We start from the raw sequence: 15,953 nt of genomic DNA on the forward strand, positions 1-15,953 counted from the left end.
ACTATTGCTGTACTTTTTTTTTTTAATCCTTAATACTGTAAACTGTTGCACATACCCTAGAATATATGTTTTACATTACTGCCCAGCTCTTCTTGTCTAGGTACCAAAATATCAAAACAAATTCCTTGTACAGTAGAATCTAGGACCCAGCATATGCAATTGTCATGATACCTAACCTGCAATACAATATCATTGCGATTTTAAAGGTGTTTCGATATGCTGAGTATCGCAACAAAATATATGGCTATATATTATTATTTATTACCTCTTTTCTACCTCTTCTCTATTATGTACCCAAAGAAAAACTTTGTCAGCATCAGTTTTATCTAATAAGACTATCTAATAAGTTTCTCATTTCAATCATTTTTATTGCAACAAAATATTTATAGTGGACTAAAAGGCACTTAAGATGGATTGATGGATGGATGGATGGATGGATGGATGGATGGATGGATGGATGGATGGATGGATGGACAGACAGGCTGTATTGTCTACCTCACTGGAAGCACATCTTGTAAATTCTTCTTCTTTTTATTATTATTATCATCATTATTATTATAGAAGGCAATTTGCAATATTAATAATGTATGTATTTAAAAACAAATCAATACTTGATGTTCATGTTTCAACAAAAAATTACCAATAAAATTAAAAAAACATTCCCATTCTGTGCTGTAGGCTACTTTCCTCCCATCCTCAGTCTTTTCTGTAGGTATTGAGCTTTTTTTATTTTTATTTTTTTTAATCTCAGGGCGTTTATACTGAAAACATGCAATGCCAGTTTGTACTTTTGGAGTAATATCGTATATCCCAATTAGATATTAGTTAGATTCAATGTTATAACTTCAGAGACTGGTTTATATTATTAAAAAACAATCCACTGCATTTTCATTAAATTGTTAAAAAGTATTTTATTTCCTAACAATGTTTTTATATCGAGGACAGTCCTTTATTTTGAAGACTACGTGCGTTATTTCACCGGAAGTCGTCAGTGCGTTGTTGCTATCTTCCTCCGCCGTCTCTTCTCGCGGTAACGTTAGTGTACTGTTAGCTTGCTAGCTAACCCCATCGTTTCCAGGTTTCGCGTCGACCTGGAAAAAAAAGCAAAAGAGACACAGAAAGGCTACGCAGCCGAATAGTTTTTGAACCCAGGCTGCACCGAGGAGCGGGACAATGCCACACAACTTCCAGCCCGGAGACCTGGTCTTCGCTAAAATGAAGGGGTACCCCCACTGGCCAGCCAGGGTAAGCAAGTAACGTTAGCAGCGGCAGCAGCCGGAGGGGCGGAGGGGATGAGCTGCTCTGCATGGGACGCTGGAGAAGGTTCTCTGTGTATCCACGACACTGTCTGACATGGATACTAATCACACACGTACATAACTTATATTTTGTTGCGCTGACAGGCTGAGTTTCAGGCCCACGGGCAGTGTGCAAGCTGCATAATTTGCATGAGATGCTGTTGGCCTATCATTAATCTGCGTGGAAACGTACAGCAGCGAAGCTAACGATATTTTGGAAATGACGTTTGAGATTACTGCCGTTTTTTTCTTAGATAGCGAGACCTCTTCTTATAATAAAACACTACGTATCCACAATTTTAATCAAATAAAAAGTCTGTATTGTTTTGTTTTCCAGATATAACCCGCGTAAATACATGCTACCAGCGTCTTTGACTCCCTTGCTGCTTTTTGGGTTTTTTTTCATGAAAGTCTTGCTTGTTCACAGATTGAAGATGTTGCTGATGGGGCAGTGAAACCACCTCCTAATAAAATCCCAATTTTCTTCTTTGGGACACATGAAACGTGAGTACAGTGCTGTAGTTATCAGTATTTATTGAAATAACTTACATGTATGCATGATCTGGTTTAAACCTAAATTACTGCAAATGTATTTGATTTTTTTTCTGCATGTGACAAAAAGAAAATTTAGCACTCAGCTTTGTGTTTTTATAAACATGGGAAGAAGGTAATGATTAACAGAGGAAGTGACCCAAAAATCAGCAGGAAATTAATAACAGAACCAATAAAAATAAATGATTAATAAATAACTTAAAAAATGAAATGACCTGCAAACAAGTGTTTAAAAAAATCTGTAACATAATTATGATAATTTGCTATACATGTAGTTTCCCCCTAGTTATATTACTTTTTTTCCCTAGACATTTTTTCAACCTTTTTAAAAATAAATTTATAAATCTGTAACATTTTTTTCTATTTGTGGCACATTTATTGCTAAGTTGTATTGCTTTATTCTGTTTTTGGAAATAAAAGCACCTATTTGCTCAGGGTTTTAGTGAAGAAAAGTGATGTCGCTCAAGGTTTCAAAGTTGCTTTTTTGTCATTCATGGTTGAATTGTCTGTGCACAATTACAAATTTAGGCCCTTGACTCATTTGTTGGTTTGCATGACATCCTCTTTGAGAGCAATGGTGTGAAACAAATCACCACTTTTATCTTACGCAGCTGCTTGTCAGTCTGCTCTCATACACTTTATTCTTTTCCAAAGGTTCACTGTCAACTATTGACTTGCATCAGTCGGAGTGTGCAGTATGTTTTTGAGGGATGTGTTGATATGTCTGATCTGGCACTAGACGCCATCTGTTTGACAAGATGGCACCTGCAGTATTTTAATCCATCACTAGGTGGCACAGTCTGCTCCTCTCAAGTCAGTGTAAAGCATACTAATGGGAGACTGTTGTGTAATTATAACATTGTTAAGCAGTTCAACTGTTCACATTTTCTTTTATCTCGCTGTTTCACAGAGCATTCCTTGCAGCAAAGGACCTTTTTGCCTATGAAAAATACAGTGAACGCTATGGAAAGCCCAACAAAAGGAAGGGATTCAACGAAGGTTTATGGGAGATCCAGAACAATCCACATGCCTCCTACAGCGCCCCGCCTGTAGTAAGTCAGCCTGATGTCAGAAATCCTTAATTCTGAAGTATCCACAGTTCAACATTACCTCGTGTATTTTCAAAATTCATTCATGTTGTTCTTATGGTCTAAAAGAGTCTAAATAGATATGAACAACTCTCTCTAATCAAAGATCAACAAAAAATCAACATTGTGATATCATTGAGTATAATTTCTGGAGCTGTTTCATTGACAGTGAATTGGGAAAGATGTTTTCGACGATGTTCTGAATATATGGGACCATTTTCTGTTTCAGAACTGAGAACGGCACGACAGAATAAAGCTCGTTTGGGTATAAAAAAGAAAACCGTGGATCCATTAAATCAGGCTCCCTTTCATTGTCTATGGAGCAGCTCCAGACTTTGTACCCTTTGATATCACCTGCGTCTCTGGTTTCTGGCTTTCAGAGAGAGTAGCTTATCTTCACAAATATTGATTGGGATTTCCTTGGCCATGGAAATGATATATTGGAATCCTTAATTTAGGTGGTGTTTTCCTTTGAGGATGTCAAATCAAAAGATTTTTCCTTATAATTCATAATAATAATAACTTTGTTTATATAGCACCTTAAAAAAACGAATGTTTACAAAGTGCCCTAACAGACAAGCAAAGGCAGAAATGATAAAATAGAATTAACAATCAGGCCAAACAGAGAAAGGTTTGGAAAAGTCAAACAAAAAGTCAAGAACTAATTGTGAACCTCACCACTAGTTGCCATTAAATCCTGCACACTGTAGCTTTACGGTGTGATGTTTACTGCAGCTTCTGTGGTTCACTTCTGTTTCGGAAACTCTGTCCCCATGTGTCATTTCACTTTCTCAGGCAAACTGTCGACGAAACGTAATAAACTGTCACGAAATTTGTGTTAATCCTCTTATCATGGTTCGTCTGCAGCCAGCCAGCTCGTCTGACAGCGAGGGCAACAACGCCGGAGGAGGAAGTGATGATGAGGATGACGATGAGGAAGATGCCCCCGTGCCTCAGAAAGCAGACTCAGGAAGTGAGGTTGACTCCGATTCGGGGAGTGAAGACCAAGGAAGGGGAGGAGGAGGAGGAGGAGGAGGAGTGAAGCGAAAGCCACCGCCACCTGTTAAGGTAATTGATGTTTAATTTTTTAATTAAATAACATATTTCAGCTAAATAGCCTTTGAGTAATTGGACACTATAACTGTGTGTTGAGCTGAACAGAAAATTGCATTCTTGGTCACATTATGAGCCCAAAAATGCTGCACTTAGATGACCAAGTGTCGTCTGCGGCACCACAGATATCAGTTAACAATGGTTAGATATTTACTGAGAGTTTGCTTTTGTAAAAATATAAACAGGAGGAAGAAAAAATAGACAACTGTTTAACTCAACTTTATTTATGTAGCACCTTTCATACAAGCATGCAGTCCAAAGAGCTTCACATAGCAAATGAATATAAAACGCAGACGCAGTTTAAAGGATAACACAAACACCTATACATAACGTTTTGCAAGACAGGAAATTACAAAAATAAGACAATAAAATATCTAAAAAAAAAAAAAAAAAAAGAATAATAAAAAATATACAGAGTTAAAAATACATAAAATAAAAATAGACAGCAGGAATAAAAAAAAGTAAAATCCAATTACTGAAATAAGTGGTAGCTTCCTTGTTTATATCAGGGGTTATCAACACAATGAGCACTTTTTTCTTTTTTGAGTGCGAGTTTGACAGGTCACATTGTTTGGCTGAAACAAGTGATTGTGAGAGCTGCTTATGAAGTTCATTTCTTCCACTTGAATGCTTGTGTTTTCCATTTTAGCGGCCTCCCCCTCCAAAAAAGGCTCGCGGCTCATCCAGTGACAGAGATGAAGAGGAGAGTGGATCCCCCTCTGAATCAGACCCCACACCTTCAGAGTCCGACGGTGGCAAGAACAGTGACCAGGTGATTACATAACACAGATATGCACAACATGCTCTGATCGTCGTATCTGACTTCACAGTCTATAAATGTTACTTTCAACAGGATTTTACTCCAGAGAAGAAAATTGGTGGACGAGGCGGAAAGAAAGCAGGAGGCAGAGGGAAGAAAAAGGTGAACCATCAGCTCCCTTGCACATTTTGAGTATTGCTTCTGTCATGGTCGTCTGTAACTCCTTCCTTTGTCTCCAACTCAATTATCCTCTTTACTCTGTGATGTTGCAGAAGGCTTCGTCTGGCTCGGACTCAGACTCGGGATCAGGGTCAGAGAAAAAAGCAGCGGACAGCGACTCAGAGGACGAGAAGCCTCGACCAGCTCTGTCTGGCTCTGAATCCCACTCTGGCTCGAAGTCTGACTCGGACTCAGATCCACCTCCTAGGAAGGGCCCACAGCCACGCAAGAAAGGTTCAGGTTCAATCTCCTTTCAGATCGAATTTATCAATTTCAGCTCTACCCAAAATTGTAGAGATCAGTGTTGTTTGGTTATAAAATTGAGAATTTCATGACTTTTTTTTTTTTGCTTATTGCTTTTATCTGCTTATTGTTTCCAAACCCACAGAAAAGCCAGCACCAAAGCCTCGTGCACGGAAACCCAAACCTGCCCCGGCAAAACGAGCACCCTCATCCTCCTCCGACAGTGACAGGTCAGGCTGTCTACAGATTTTTCCCCCCGTTCGTGCACCACTGAGGTACATACCAGCTCGCTGTAAGAGGCAGCATAATGATCGATCTTTGTTTTCGCAGTGACAGTGATACGGACCGCATCAGTGAATGGAAGAAACGAGATGAGGAACGTAGACGAGAGCTGGAGGAGCGCCGGAAAAAGGAGGAGGCGGAGGAGCTCCGCAGGCTACGTGAGAGAGAGAAGGAGGAAGAGGAGCAAAAGAAAAAAGACAAAGACAAGGGTAAAAAAGGGAGCGACAGTGACAGCAGCAGCAGCTCAGATGAAGGTGTAGATGATCACCCGCTGAAGAAGTCCAAGAAACCCCCTCCACCGCCGATCCCTGCGCCCTCTGACTCTGATTCTCCGGCACCAACTGAGGTACAGTTGCTTACTAAAAAAATTATGTGATACCCTTAAGTCCCACCAGGTCTGTCAACGGCGAGTTACGGCCATGGCACAGCCTACGGAGTCACGGATATTCTAGACAGCGGACCTGGGAATGTCTCAGCAGCGTCCCAGATGCGGCTCGTCGCTCTTTGGAGCATAAAATAACGTACCAAGTATTTTTTTTTGCCGGAGACGGACAGCAGCCATGTCAAGCTGCACAGAGCAGATCGTACCAGGCAGGAAGTTAAGCAGCATTGCATCCGGTTAATCTTCAAAATAAAACGCCTTGCACCACTGTATTTTTAACAAAAAACAGTTCAGATCTCCTACGTATCTATCTTATCTGTATAATTATTAAGATGGATATGTTTTAACTAAACTAACTAAAACACAGCCGCAAATCTTCAATTATTCAATGCATGACTAGATTTTTTTTTTATACTGATCTGTATAATTATCAAGATGAGCACGTCTGTTGACTGAAACTCGGCCAAAATTCTTTGATCCACTTCGCCGTTGGCGGGACTGTAGGCTGCAGCACAACACAGTGGGTAAAAACATAAACAAACAGAATTTAAACAGACAGAAATGGAACACAAGTATATATGTAGCCTATTCAGCCATGGTGGAATCACAAAAATCCAGCAAAAATGACCACGAAATCAGGGGAAAATGACAAATGAGCACAATCTCAGCAAGTTTTACCGTATCAGCTGGCAGGACGCTCCCGAGCCATGTGAGACGGAGAAAAACAGTGCCGCAAACATAACGCCATTGAACACGCTCTTGGTGTAACCGGGGGGTTACATTTTGCTTTATTCAAAGTAATTTGACGGCAGTTGACGCTGACACATTCAACTTCTTTTGGTTTTTCCATCAACAGGTCAAGAAGTCATCCAAGAAGCCCGACAACCAGAAGAAGGCAAGAATAAAGAAAGAGAAGGAGAGAAAAGAAAGAAAGGAGAAAGAGGTAAAAGAGAAGAAAGCCAGACGGCCAGAGGAGAAGTCCAGAATGAGGTGAGTGCACAATGGGGAACAGACTACCGTATGCAAACCTCATTAGACGAACCTCATTAAAATATAATGTACACAGATCACAGAGTTCCCTCTCTCTATCTGTCAGGCCTAAGCCCGAAAAACCTAAACGCAAACCAGAGAGGCCGCCAGAGAGGAAAGTGGAAAAGAAAAAGGGTCAGTGTCTCATACAGTCGCACTCAGCTTGTTCACTGCAATCATCGTCTGCTGGAAACATATTTTTATTGACTGTAACTGTGCAATGTTTATTGTTTTTGTGAGAGGGTAAGTGGAAGTTCAGTACAGAATATTGACTGTTGCACCGTGTGTCGATATGCAGAGCCATCGCCAGAAGAAAAGCTACAGAAACTCCACACTGACATAAAGTTTGCACTCAAAGTGGACAACCCTGTAAGTTGCATCTATGATTTTGGCTAAATACGGTTTCCCATCTGTCTGTGTTTTTATGTGGACTCAGAAACTGATTTTTGTGTGTTCTCAGGACATAAACCGGTGTCTACAAGCCCTGGATGAACTTGCAGCCGTGCCTGTCACCAGCCAGATCCTCCACAAGAACGCTGAAGTTATCGCCACACTAAAAAAGGTGCATTTTCTTGTCTTTAGTAAAACTGTCCTTTGATTTTTGTTTGTAAATCTGCCTTGCATGAAGGTCCAGTGTTAAGTACATTGGTGGATATATTGGCAGAAATAGAATATGATAAAATTAGTAGGTTTTCTACAGTATATAATCAACTGAAGATAATATACATTGTGTTTTTGTTACCTTAGATGATCCTTTTATATCCACTTAGGGAGCGGGTCCTCGTCTGTGGATTGTGCCATGTTTGTACAGCAGTACAGAGCAGACAAGTACTTCTAGTTAGCAGCCTCTCCACAATGAGCAGTGTAGAAAGACACATTTTTTAAATGTGAAACTATATTATTTGACTGCGTTTTTATCGGTTTAATCACCTGGTCCATTTGTTTAGGAGAGGAAAAGTCCTCTGCTGATAATTTGGTCCCCACAGTTAAAATAATAGAAAAAAGCATATATGACACGGTGTCCCAGTTTAATCTATTATGTACTTTTTGATGTCAAGTGTACCGCTCTATTCTGAATATAAAACAGCGTTATTTTAGGGACATTAAACTTGAAAAAGTGAGGTCTCACAGTGTTACCAGCTGCTTTCCAGAGTATTAATGATCGATGAATAATACACTGTTTAATGGTGCGTTTGAGATGGTAAAATGTGAGGAGAAATATTGGGGAACTATAGTTTGCCATGTCTACTGTGGTTTTTAATAATTCAATTTAAAAAAATCTGTTTACATGTGTGATGTGTTTATAAACTTTATTTGTTCACTCAAATGTGCATCTAAATTATCAACGCTATTTGCAACTTCTTTCATGTGTTTTTATTTTGTTCTGGAAAATGTAGATCCGGCGGTATAAAGCCAGCAATGCAGTCATGGAAAAAGCAAGTGAGGTCTACAACAAGTTAAAACTTCGCTTTGTTGGAAAGATGGAAGTGGCAGCTAAACCTCAAACACAGGACAAGGAGCCAGAGGATGAAGAGAAGGAAACACAAAACACAGGTAAAAACTTCAAACCCTGGAATTTAATCTTTGTTAAATGTCACCTACAGTGTGTTGTATTTGAATTTTTCTCGGTGTAACCTGGACTTGAATTTTCTAGACTCCACTCCAGTAAATGGGGAATCAGAAGAGAAAAAAGATGATATGGAGGTAGAAGAAAATCCAAAATCGCCTGCCCACGAGGAGAATAATGACAACACTGCTTCAAGTCCAAACAGGTGATTATAGCACGTGAAATGTCTTTGCAGCATCTTTGCTCTACTTGATATTCTCATGGGCGACCAACAGGATATGAAAGCAGATGTTGGCTCATGGACAGTGAAAAAGTCAGGAATTTCCTTGGAAAAATACTGTATTCATGTTTAAGCAGAACCATTTTACATCTTCACTCCGCACTTTGTGTAGCTCTAAGACCCATTTATTAACCTCAAAGTACCCTATGTAAGCATCCTCTGTTTTAAGGGACAGTACACCCCAAAATACGTATTATTCCACTTTCAAACTCAAAAAAATACATTTGAAAAACTCAACAGCAGTGTCTCTTTCCTGAAATCATGACCTGGTTACTCAAGATAATCCACAGACGTTGTTGTGAGCAGTTTTAGGAAGGGAACTATTTTCTTTCTGCCGAACTACACCCACAAACCATATCACAGCACCAAAGGAAGCATGAATGTACTCATGGACGAGAGGCTCGTGTTCGTAACAGTGTGAGATGTTCACATAAGTGGTATTCTGTTCGGCTGAGCCGTGACGCCGGCGAGCTCTATGGTGCTTGGTTAGTGAGCAGACTCACGCTTCCTTCTGCGTGGTGATTCGGTTTGCCGTTGTAGTTTGGTAGAAGAAAATAGTTCCTACATGAAACTGCTCACAAGGTCTGTGGATTCATTCATTCATTCATTCATTTAATACAAATGTTTTTATACAATGCATTTAAGTATTTCAATTAATTCTATTCAATTCTATTTTCATCATGTTACATTATTTGGTTTTTGCTACCATACATTTTAAACAGATTTTGTTACTAGATTTTTTAATATTTGTTTTTATTTTCATTTGTTTATTTTTATACATATTGTTTGTTTATCTGTTTATTTTATGAAGTTACTTTTATTTCATTTTCATTACATAGCGCTGACAATTGTTTTTTTTACCATATATTTTATGCAGATTTTTTTTCCCCCTTTTTTTTTTTTTTTGTTTTTTTACAATGCATTATACTTGGATTTTTTTCAAGTAAATTGATGCATTTTGATAACACATTCTATGTTGTATATTTTTTCGTAAAGGCATTTCTTAGTGAGACTGTTAAATAGTTTACATACAAGCACTCATGGCTGAATCACAGCAGTGTTTGAGAGTGATGTACTGTCTTTTTAGACGGAGCCCGGACAGTCCTGCTGAACGACAGCTTCACACGTATGAAGACGGAGACAACTCCATCTCTGCAGAGACGGAACCTCCCGCTGTGGAAAGCTGAAAGACCTCAAACCACCACTGCAGTGGACCAAGTGCTAAAGACAGTGGCCTCTTTGTTTGACGTCATACAGTGCTCCTGACTCAACAACACCGCAAACACACACCCAGCATTTCCTACCGTATCTGTTACATCAACGTTAATGTTTTGGACATTTTGTACCATAATGATATCAAACCAGAAGGCCCTGTCGCTCAAAGCGTTCGGTCCATTATTTATCACAGCAAAAAGGAAAGCTTATTAGTGTGATAGTTTGTGGCGCTGTGCAAACTCCTTTTTATTTCTGAAATGTACTTTTTCTTTTATACAACTTTTGGCCCGTCCTGGATCTTCACCGTGTACTCCTTCTACTGGCTACTTTGTTCTTTCTACCACATGAACTCTTCTTTTCATACCGTATGTATAATTAACGATCACATTCTTAGCACTTCTTACCGGAATTTAGGCGGGGGTAGTACGAAATGAAACTTCATTGATTCTCGTGGGAAAAAGGAGCCATGCCATTGTTTTTTCTTCTTTTTTTTTTCGCTTGGAAGATTTTGTGCAGCCCGTACATCTGTTGGCTTTTTATAAAGCCTACAAAACATCACGAAGGCCTCTTGTCTGTGTGTATGACATTGTGGGAGTGGTAAAGTAATATTTGTGAGTCTTTTATGTTAAGTATTTTTTTATTATTATCTGGTCTTGATCCAGTTAATCCAGTCTGAAATGTAAAGCCATTAATTGAGTCACTTAAAACTGTTTTACAACTGAGGTCCACCTACTTTTTTATAGCCTTGTTTGCAAATATTTGCATTTACAGTTTTGTCTAAAATAATAACTGCTGTGGAGTTAAACACCTTGCACTCTCGTCTCCCCTGTAGTGTCCGCTTTCAGTAACTTGCGTAATAAATGGATTAACTGTACAGACAGAAAACTGCCCTTAAAAGCTATTGAGATCTCATGTAGCTGCAGCCTATTTTGACATTTTCCTGTCACATGCATACAACAGGTGTTTTTAGTGCTATGTAAATTGGTAAAGCATTTCTATCACTTAGTTGAGACTTGAATAAAAATCTCAGCATGGTTTTGTTTCTATCTCATTTCTAGTAGTGTAAATGTTGCTTTTAATACTATCTGTGTGTTTGTATAAAACATTGTTTTACCAACAACTGTATCAGTATATAGTAGGTTGTTTTGAGGTTTGTGGCGCTAAATTGATAGTCAATTTTCCTGTATGCAAGATAGCCCACTAACTCCACTTACTGTAGGCTTGTTAGGGACTGTTTGTTATTGATGAGAGTGGAGGGGGTGGTGCAGCAAGGGGGAGGCATGTCAAATATTTTTCAAGCACTTGGGAGGGACTTTTTTTTTATTTGGCACAACTTGTGTATTTTGTATTTATTTTACTACTGATTTTTTTTAATTGCCCAAATTACATCATTTGTCATGGCCAGAAACTGTAAAAACAGAAATTTAGGGTTTCCACGGTCATGAAATTCCCAGAGAAGTTATGTAATTAGGAAAAATAGTTCTCCAGGCCTGGAAATGGTTTGGAATCAACAGATTGTTTTAGAAAAGTTTTTAATATATATTGTTTGAAATATTTTTCAAAACATGTTCATAAAAATCCCAAAACGTGTTTAATGTTGTTTTTCATTTACCAATTGAAAATCTTGTGCTTTGATTCATAACAGCTGAAACGGCACATGGTTGACATGAAGCTAGATGACGGCTGAAATGTTTAACTTACACAAAGTCATGGAAACGGGGTAAAATATCATGGAAACATTTTGAACCATGGAAATTATCGCTGGATTTAAAATTTCTGATGGAGCTTGAACATAATGTGGAACAAATGCTTCGGGCCCGAAAAAAACAACCAAATCCAAGCTTAAAATATTTAATGATATTTCATTAAAATCACTTTACTCCTCACGTCTCATCTAAAACTTGCCAAAAATAAAGTTTGCCCCAACTAACCAGCATATGCAAGGAGTAAAAAACCAAGTTTTCTTTTCAACTCCAGGATTTCAGCATTTCAAACAGCAAAAGGTACGTTTTTAAAATCTAACAATTAAATTCAGGTGGAAGGAGGGTCATGCATTTCTCCCCACGTCACTGGGTGCACTCCATTTCAGTGTGCCAATGTACCGCTCAACGTATAAGGGCAAAGGTCAGGGAAGCAGTTTAGATGTAGTGAAATCTGTCACGAAACTGTCAGCTGACAAAACAGTTTAAATAGTTCACTGTTTTATCAATATTTATTGACTTGTTTACGTTTGTACAGGACATTTGGTCATGGTGATGTATACAGCGCTTTCAAAGCACAATTTTAGCAGAGAGATCTGGTGAATCTGCCAGCTACAGTACCTGTGAAATGGTGTCCAGACTCTGCCTATTCGGCACAAGGCAGGCATACGCCAGTGCGAAAATGGAACAAACCCACTCAGGGAGGCTCAAATAATAATAAAAAAAATTCTTTGGGGTGGATTAAAAAAAAAAAAAATCACATCCCAGCCACCCCCATCCTCTGATAAATTAACAACAGTCCCTAAAGTGGTTAACATTTCATTGGGCTCAGTCACAAAAGTTGCCAATATTATGAGTAATTATAACAGAAACAAAGCGACGGTGTCTTTTATTTATCTAATAAGATATTATTTTTACTTTACTGCAGGGTGCCTACCCCTGCCGCATGTGGCTCTAGGCTCTCTCCAGTGGCTCCTGTGTCTCTGACTAAAAATTATATGGAACTGAATGACAATTATTTTTTTTAAAAAGATTTTCATTCAATTTTTCAATTGCAAAAATATGTAGCCTGTACACAGAATATGAAAATGTATTAGCATTTCATTAACTAAAATATGCATCATATTTCTGTGGCATTGGTGCCTTTTCTGCTTAATTTTGCCAAATTTCAAAAGCGGTGGATGCTCCTGAATCAAAAAAGCTTGACTAGCTATGGATTCCAAATCCAAGATTGGAGAAGTCTCAGAGGAAAACAGAGAAGTTAATAATGCATATAGATAATAATAATAGTAATAATAATAATAATAGTGCATGAATGGATCTTTTAATTTTTACCACCAACACTGCAAAGTTAATGTAACAAAAAATAATAAATAGTGATAAAACATTAATGAATGCTCATATAGACCCATTAATAATATTGATAGGCTAGTTTGACTTTTTACTTGTTTTTTTTTTTATAAGTGATCTTATTGCATTGTGAATATGTTGTGTATGGTACTTCTATGTGTCTTTTATATCTTTTGTATATATATTGTCTTGCTCTTATCTGGACCATTGAAGTCTATAATAAAGTCTATTATATTATATATTATATGTGTTGTGTTACCTGCGGCTCCAGACAGATTTTTTTTGTTTGTTTTGGGCCAGAAATGGCTCTTTTGATAGCAAAGGTTGCAGACCCCTGCTTTACTGTGTCATGAAACAGTGATGTTAAACGGGTGGACTGGACCTTTAATTCCGCTGATTCCCATATGAGAGTCTCGCTTAATACTCAAGTCAGCTGACATAAGACGCCATTTTGTCAGCCATTTCCTATACTGATCCGTTGCCAGCGTCTCTGCACAGCACAGGACGCCCCGTCCGGCCTCAGCTTCATCTGCCCGGGCTCGGTAAACAGCAGCGGACCCTGCACGCACGGTACCCGGGTGGATGAGAGACAGTCTAGAGGGTCGGTCGGCACCCACTAGACCTCTGGAAGGCGCTTGGCCCCCGCAGGACGACAGCGGTACAAGTCAAAGGCAGACATGGCTCTGAAGATTGTCAAAGGGAGCATCGATCGGATGTTCGATAAAAATCTTCAGGATTTAGTACGTGGCATTAGGAATCACAAGGAAGATGAGGTAAAACCACCAACGAGCAACCGCTCTCACCGGGGACATTTTCACCGTCACATTTCATTTATGTTTTTAGCTCTCTGCCGTTACCGTTATCGTTGAGCAGCTAGCTAACTGCTAACGCTAGTTAAATTAGCGCTCAGTCATTTCAACCGCTAGCTAACAGTCAGTCAAAACAGTCGGTTTTTAGCGGCTAATGCTAACTTAACGTTTGCTAAATAACAAGCTAGGACTTTCGTGTTGGTGCTAACTTTCATGTAACGTAAGTGTCATATTTTTTTGGGGGGATATTTAATGAAGAGTTGTAACTGACAGCTAGCAAACGTAGCTAACTGACAAACAGAGGAAGCAGCTCGATAGATTATCACAATTCACCGGGTGAAGTTAGTATAACCGAGATCATACCATTTAGTAACTTATTGCTAATATTAGTTAATCAATCAATTGGCTTTTAGTGAATTATAATTTGGGGATACGTATCAAGAAGTCTTCAGTCTGCTTAATTGAGTTTAGGACACCAGAGTCACCCCACTGTTGAATGGATGATGTGATGCTCTGATTGATTACATTAGCAAATGTCAGACTGTTTATAGGCCTAACTTGCCTATTTGGTTCGCTCTGAGCTTAAAAATGCACGTATAACCATTGTGGATGTTGACATAAAATTGCACTTTGCATAAACTCGTTTTTAAACATCCCATCAGTGATTGAAGGTGATGTCATCCCTGTCACAGCTTTGTGGGTGATGACAGGATCATCACAACCTGAGTGGGAGCAGCGGGGTGGGTGGTGGGATGGGCCGTTAGAGGGCACTGTTTGGGACAGCCACGTTTCCATTTCTCACACCAGCCTGCTCTTCTTACAAGCTCTGTGTTTGCTGTGTTTAACCTTGCTGTAAAAAATTCTATGTCAGGTGGATGGAGGTGGTGGGTGCGAGGCAGGATCACTGGATTGTTGCACAGAGCTCACCTGTCTCAAGCTGTAGGACAGGTGTGAAATTTAGAGCTAGCGTGTCTAACCTGAGGGCAGCTTCTGGTAGTCTTTACTTTCTCAACGTGGCAGATTTGCTTACCATCTCAATTTAAATCCAATTTACAAGCAGAGGCTAAACCATCAGATCTAACCAGCTATGTACACATTTTGCAAGGAATAATGTTCTACATTTGTGTCTCGAGAAAAAAAAGTGAGGCCTGCACACTTACTTCATGCCACACAAAAAGAAAAGAAAAAGAAGAAACAAAACGAAGAAGGAATATCTTCCAACAGTGCAATTCTGCGTGTTTTGTATCGATGTACGCTCCCATACACTCTGTCTCGTCTTTTAATGATGATGATTTTACCAAAACAGTATTTATAATCTGAGAGGACAAAGAGTACTCTGCCACACAAGTTCAATCAGGACAGCGTTTCGATTATGGGTGGACAGATTATCACAAATATATGCAGTATATATATATATAGGTGCAGATATATGTACCAGTGTTTTATTTTAACGATGAATGAAAATTTCAGTTTTGATAAAACGTTTGCTAAAGGCATTTAAACAAAGTTTTGTGTTGGATTTTGTTATATTTCAAATTCTAAATTTCAACCAAAATATTTTCATTTTGATTGTAAATGCATATCAGTTCCAAATATTGGTTATTGGTCACATTAAGTACTAATAAGAAGTATTGGTATCGGCCCCAAAAAAACATATAAGTCAACCCCTACAATGTACAAATGGGCGAAATCATCAAATCCTATCAGCTATGTGCACATTTGGCCTGGAATTATGTTTCATTTGTGTCTTGAGGAATTCAGTAATGCCTGCACACTTACTCCAAACCACACACGTTTAATGAATACGTTTTGATCCTACTTGGATCTCTGTTATACTCATATTTCAGAGAGAGAGAGTTTCTATATTTTCACTCTCCAAACTCTTACACCCAGAGGTTTAAATCAAGAGTATGAGATCAAACATCTTCTTTAAAATTAATAACAGTGGTTTTATTGTGAGGACTCTTAGTGTGTGTGTTTTTCTAGTCTCTGACACACACGAATAACTGAAAATGTGTTGGTTTGTTAATATAACCGGTGTGTGTCTTCTCTTATTTGACTGTATT

General features: G+C 38.8%; 2 protein-coding genes across 7 annotated transcripts in view; both read left to right on the forward strand.

The window, feature by feature from the left end:
• Window positions 1–1,016: 1,016 nt before the first annotated feature.
• Window positions 1,017–10,930, forward strand: hdgfl2 (HDGF like 2). Of its 2 annotated transcripts, none has more exons than XM_042484087.1 (16): window positions 1,017–1,245; window positions 1,726–1,802; window positions 2,761–2,902; window positions 3,806–4,006; window positions 4,701–4,823; window positions 4,905–4,973; window positions 5,084–5,270; window positions 5,419–5,503; window positions 5,604–5,901; window positions 6,794–6,927; window positions 7,034–7,101; window positions 7,265–7,335; window positions 7,427–7,528; window positions 8,364–8,520; window positions 8,621–8,738; window positions 9,901–10,930. In XM_042484087.1, the coding sequence occupies exons 1-16, from the start codon at window positions 1,174–1,176 to the stop codon at window positions 9,998–10,000; spliced, it is 2,004 nt and encodes a 667-aa protein (XP_042340021.1). In that variant the 5' UTR covers window positions 1,017–1,173; the 3' UTR covers window positions 10,001–10,930. The 2 variants fall into 2 exon arrangements, with proteins under 2 accessions (XP_042340021.1, XP_042340022.1); XM_042484088.1 differs by having other exon boundaries at window positions 5,084–5,264.
• Window positions 10,931–13,538: 2,608 nt separating this feature from the next.
• Window positions 13,539–15,953, forward strand: part of ap3d1 (adaptor related protein complex 3 subunit delta 1) — a 32,492-nt gene continuing 30,077 nt past the window's right edge. For all 5 annotated transcript variants that reach the window (XM_042481231.1, XM_042481238.1, XM_042481251.1 and 2 more), the window contains exon 1: window positions 13,539–13,851. In XM_042481231.1, coding sequence (XP_042337165.1) covers window positions 13,756–13,851 — 96 coding nt within the window. In that variant the 5' untranslated portion in view covers window positions 13,539–13,755. The remainder of the gene's footprint in view (window positions 13,852–15,953) is intronic.

This window comes from Plectropomus leopardus, chromosome 3 (assembly GCF_008729295.1).
Source record: "Plectropomus leopardus isolate mb chromosome 3, YSFRI_Pleo_2.0, whole genome shotgun sequence".
NCBI lineage: Eukaryota > Metazoa > Chordata > Actinopteri > Perciformes > Serranidae > Plectropomus > Plectropomus leopardus.

Coding starts and splice junctions, on each gene's coding strand:
- hdgfl2 (XM_042484087.1), top strand. CDS start 1,174: ATGCCACACAACTTCCAGCCCGGAGACCTGGTCTTCGCTAAAATGAAG. Junction 1,246..1,725: donor ACCCCCACTGGCCAGCCAGG/GTAAGCAAGTAA, acceptor GCTTGTTCACAG/ATTGAAGATGTTGCTGATGG. Junction 7,529..8,363: donor TTATCGCCACACTAAAAAAG/GTGCATTTTCTT, acceptor TGGAAAATGTAG/ATCCGGCGGTATAAAGCCAG.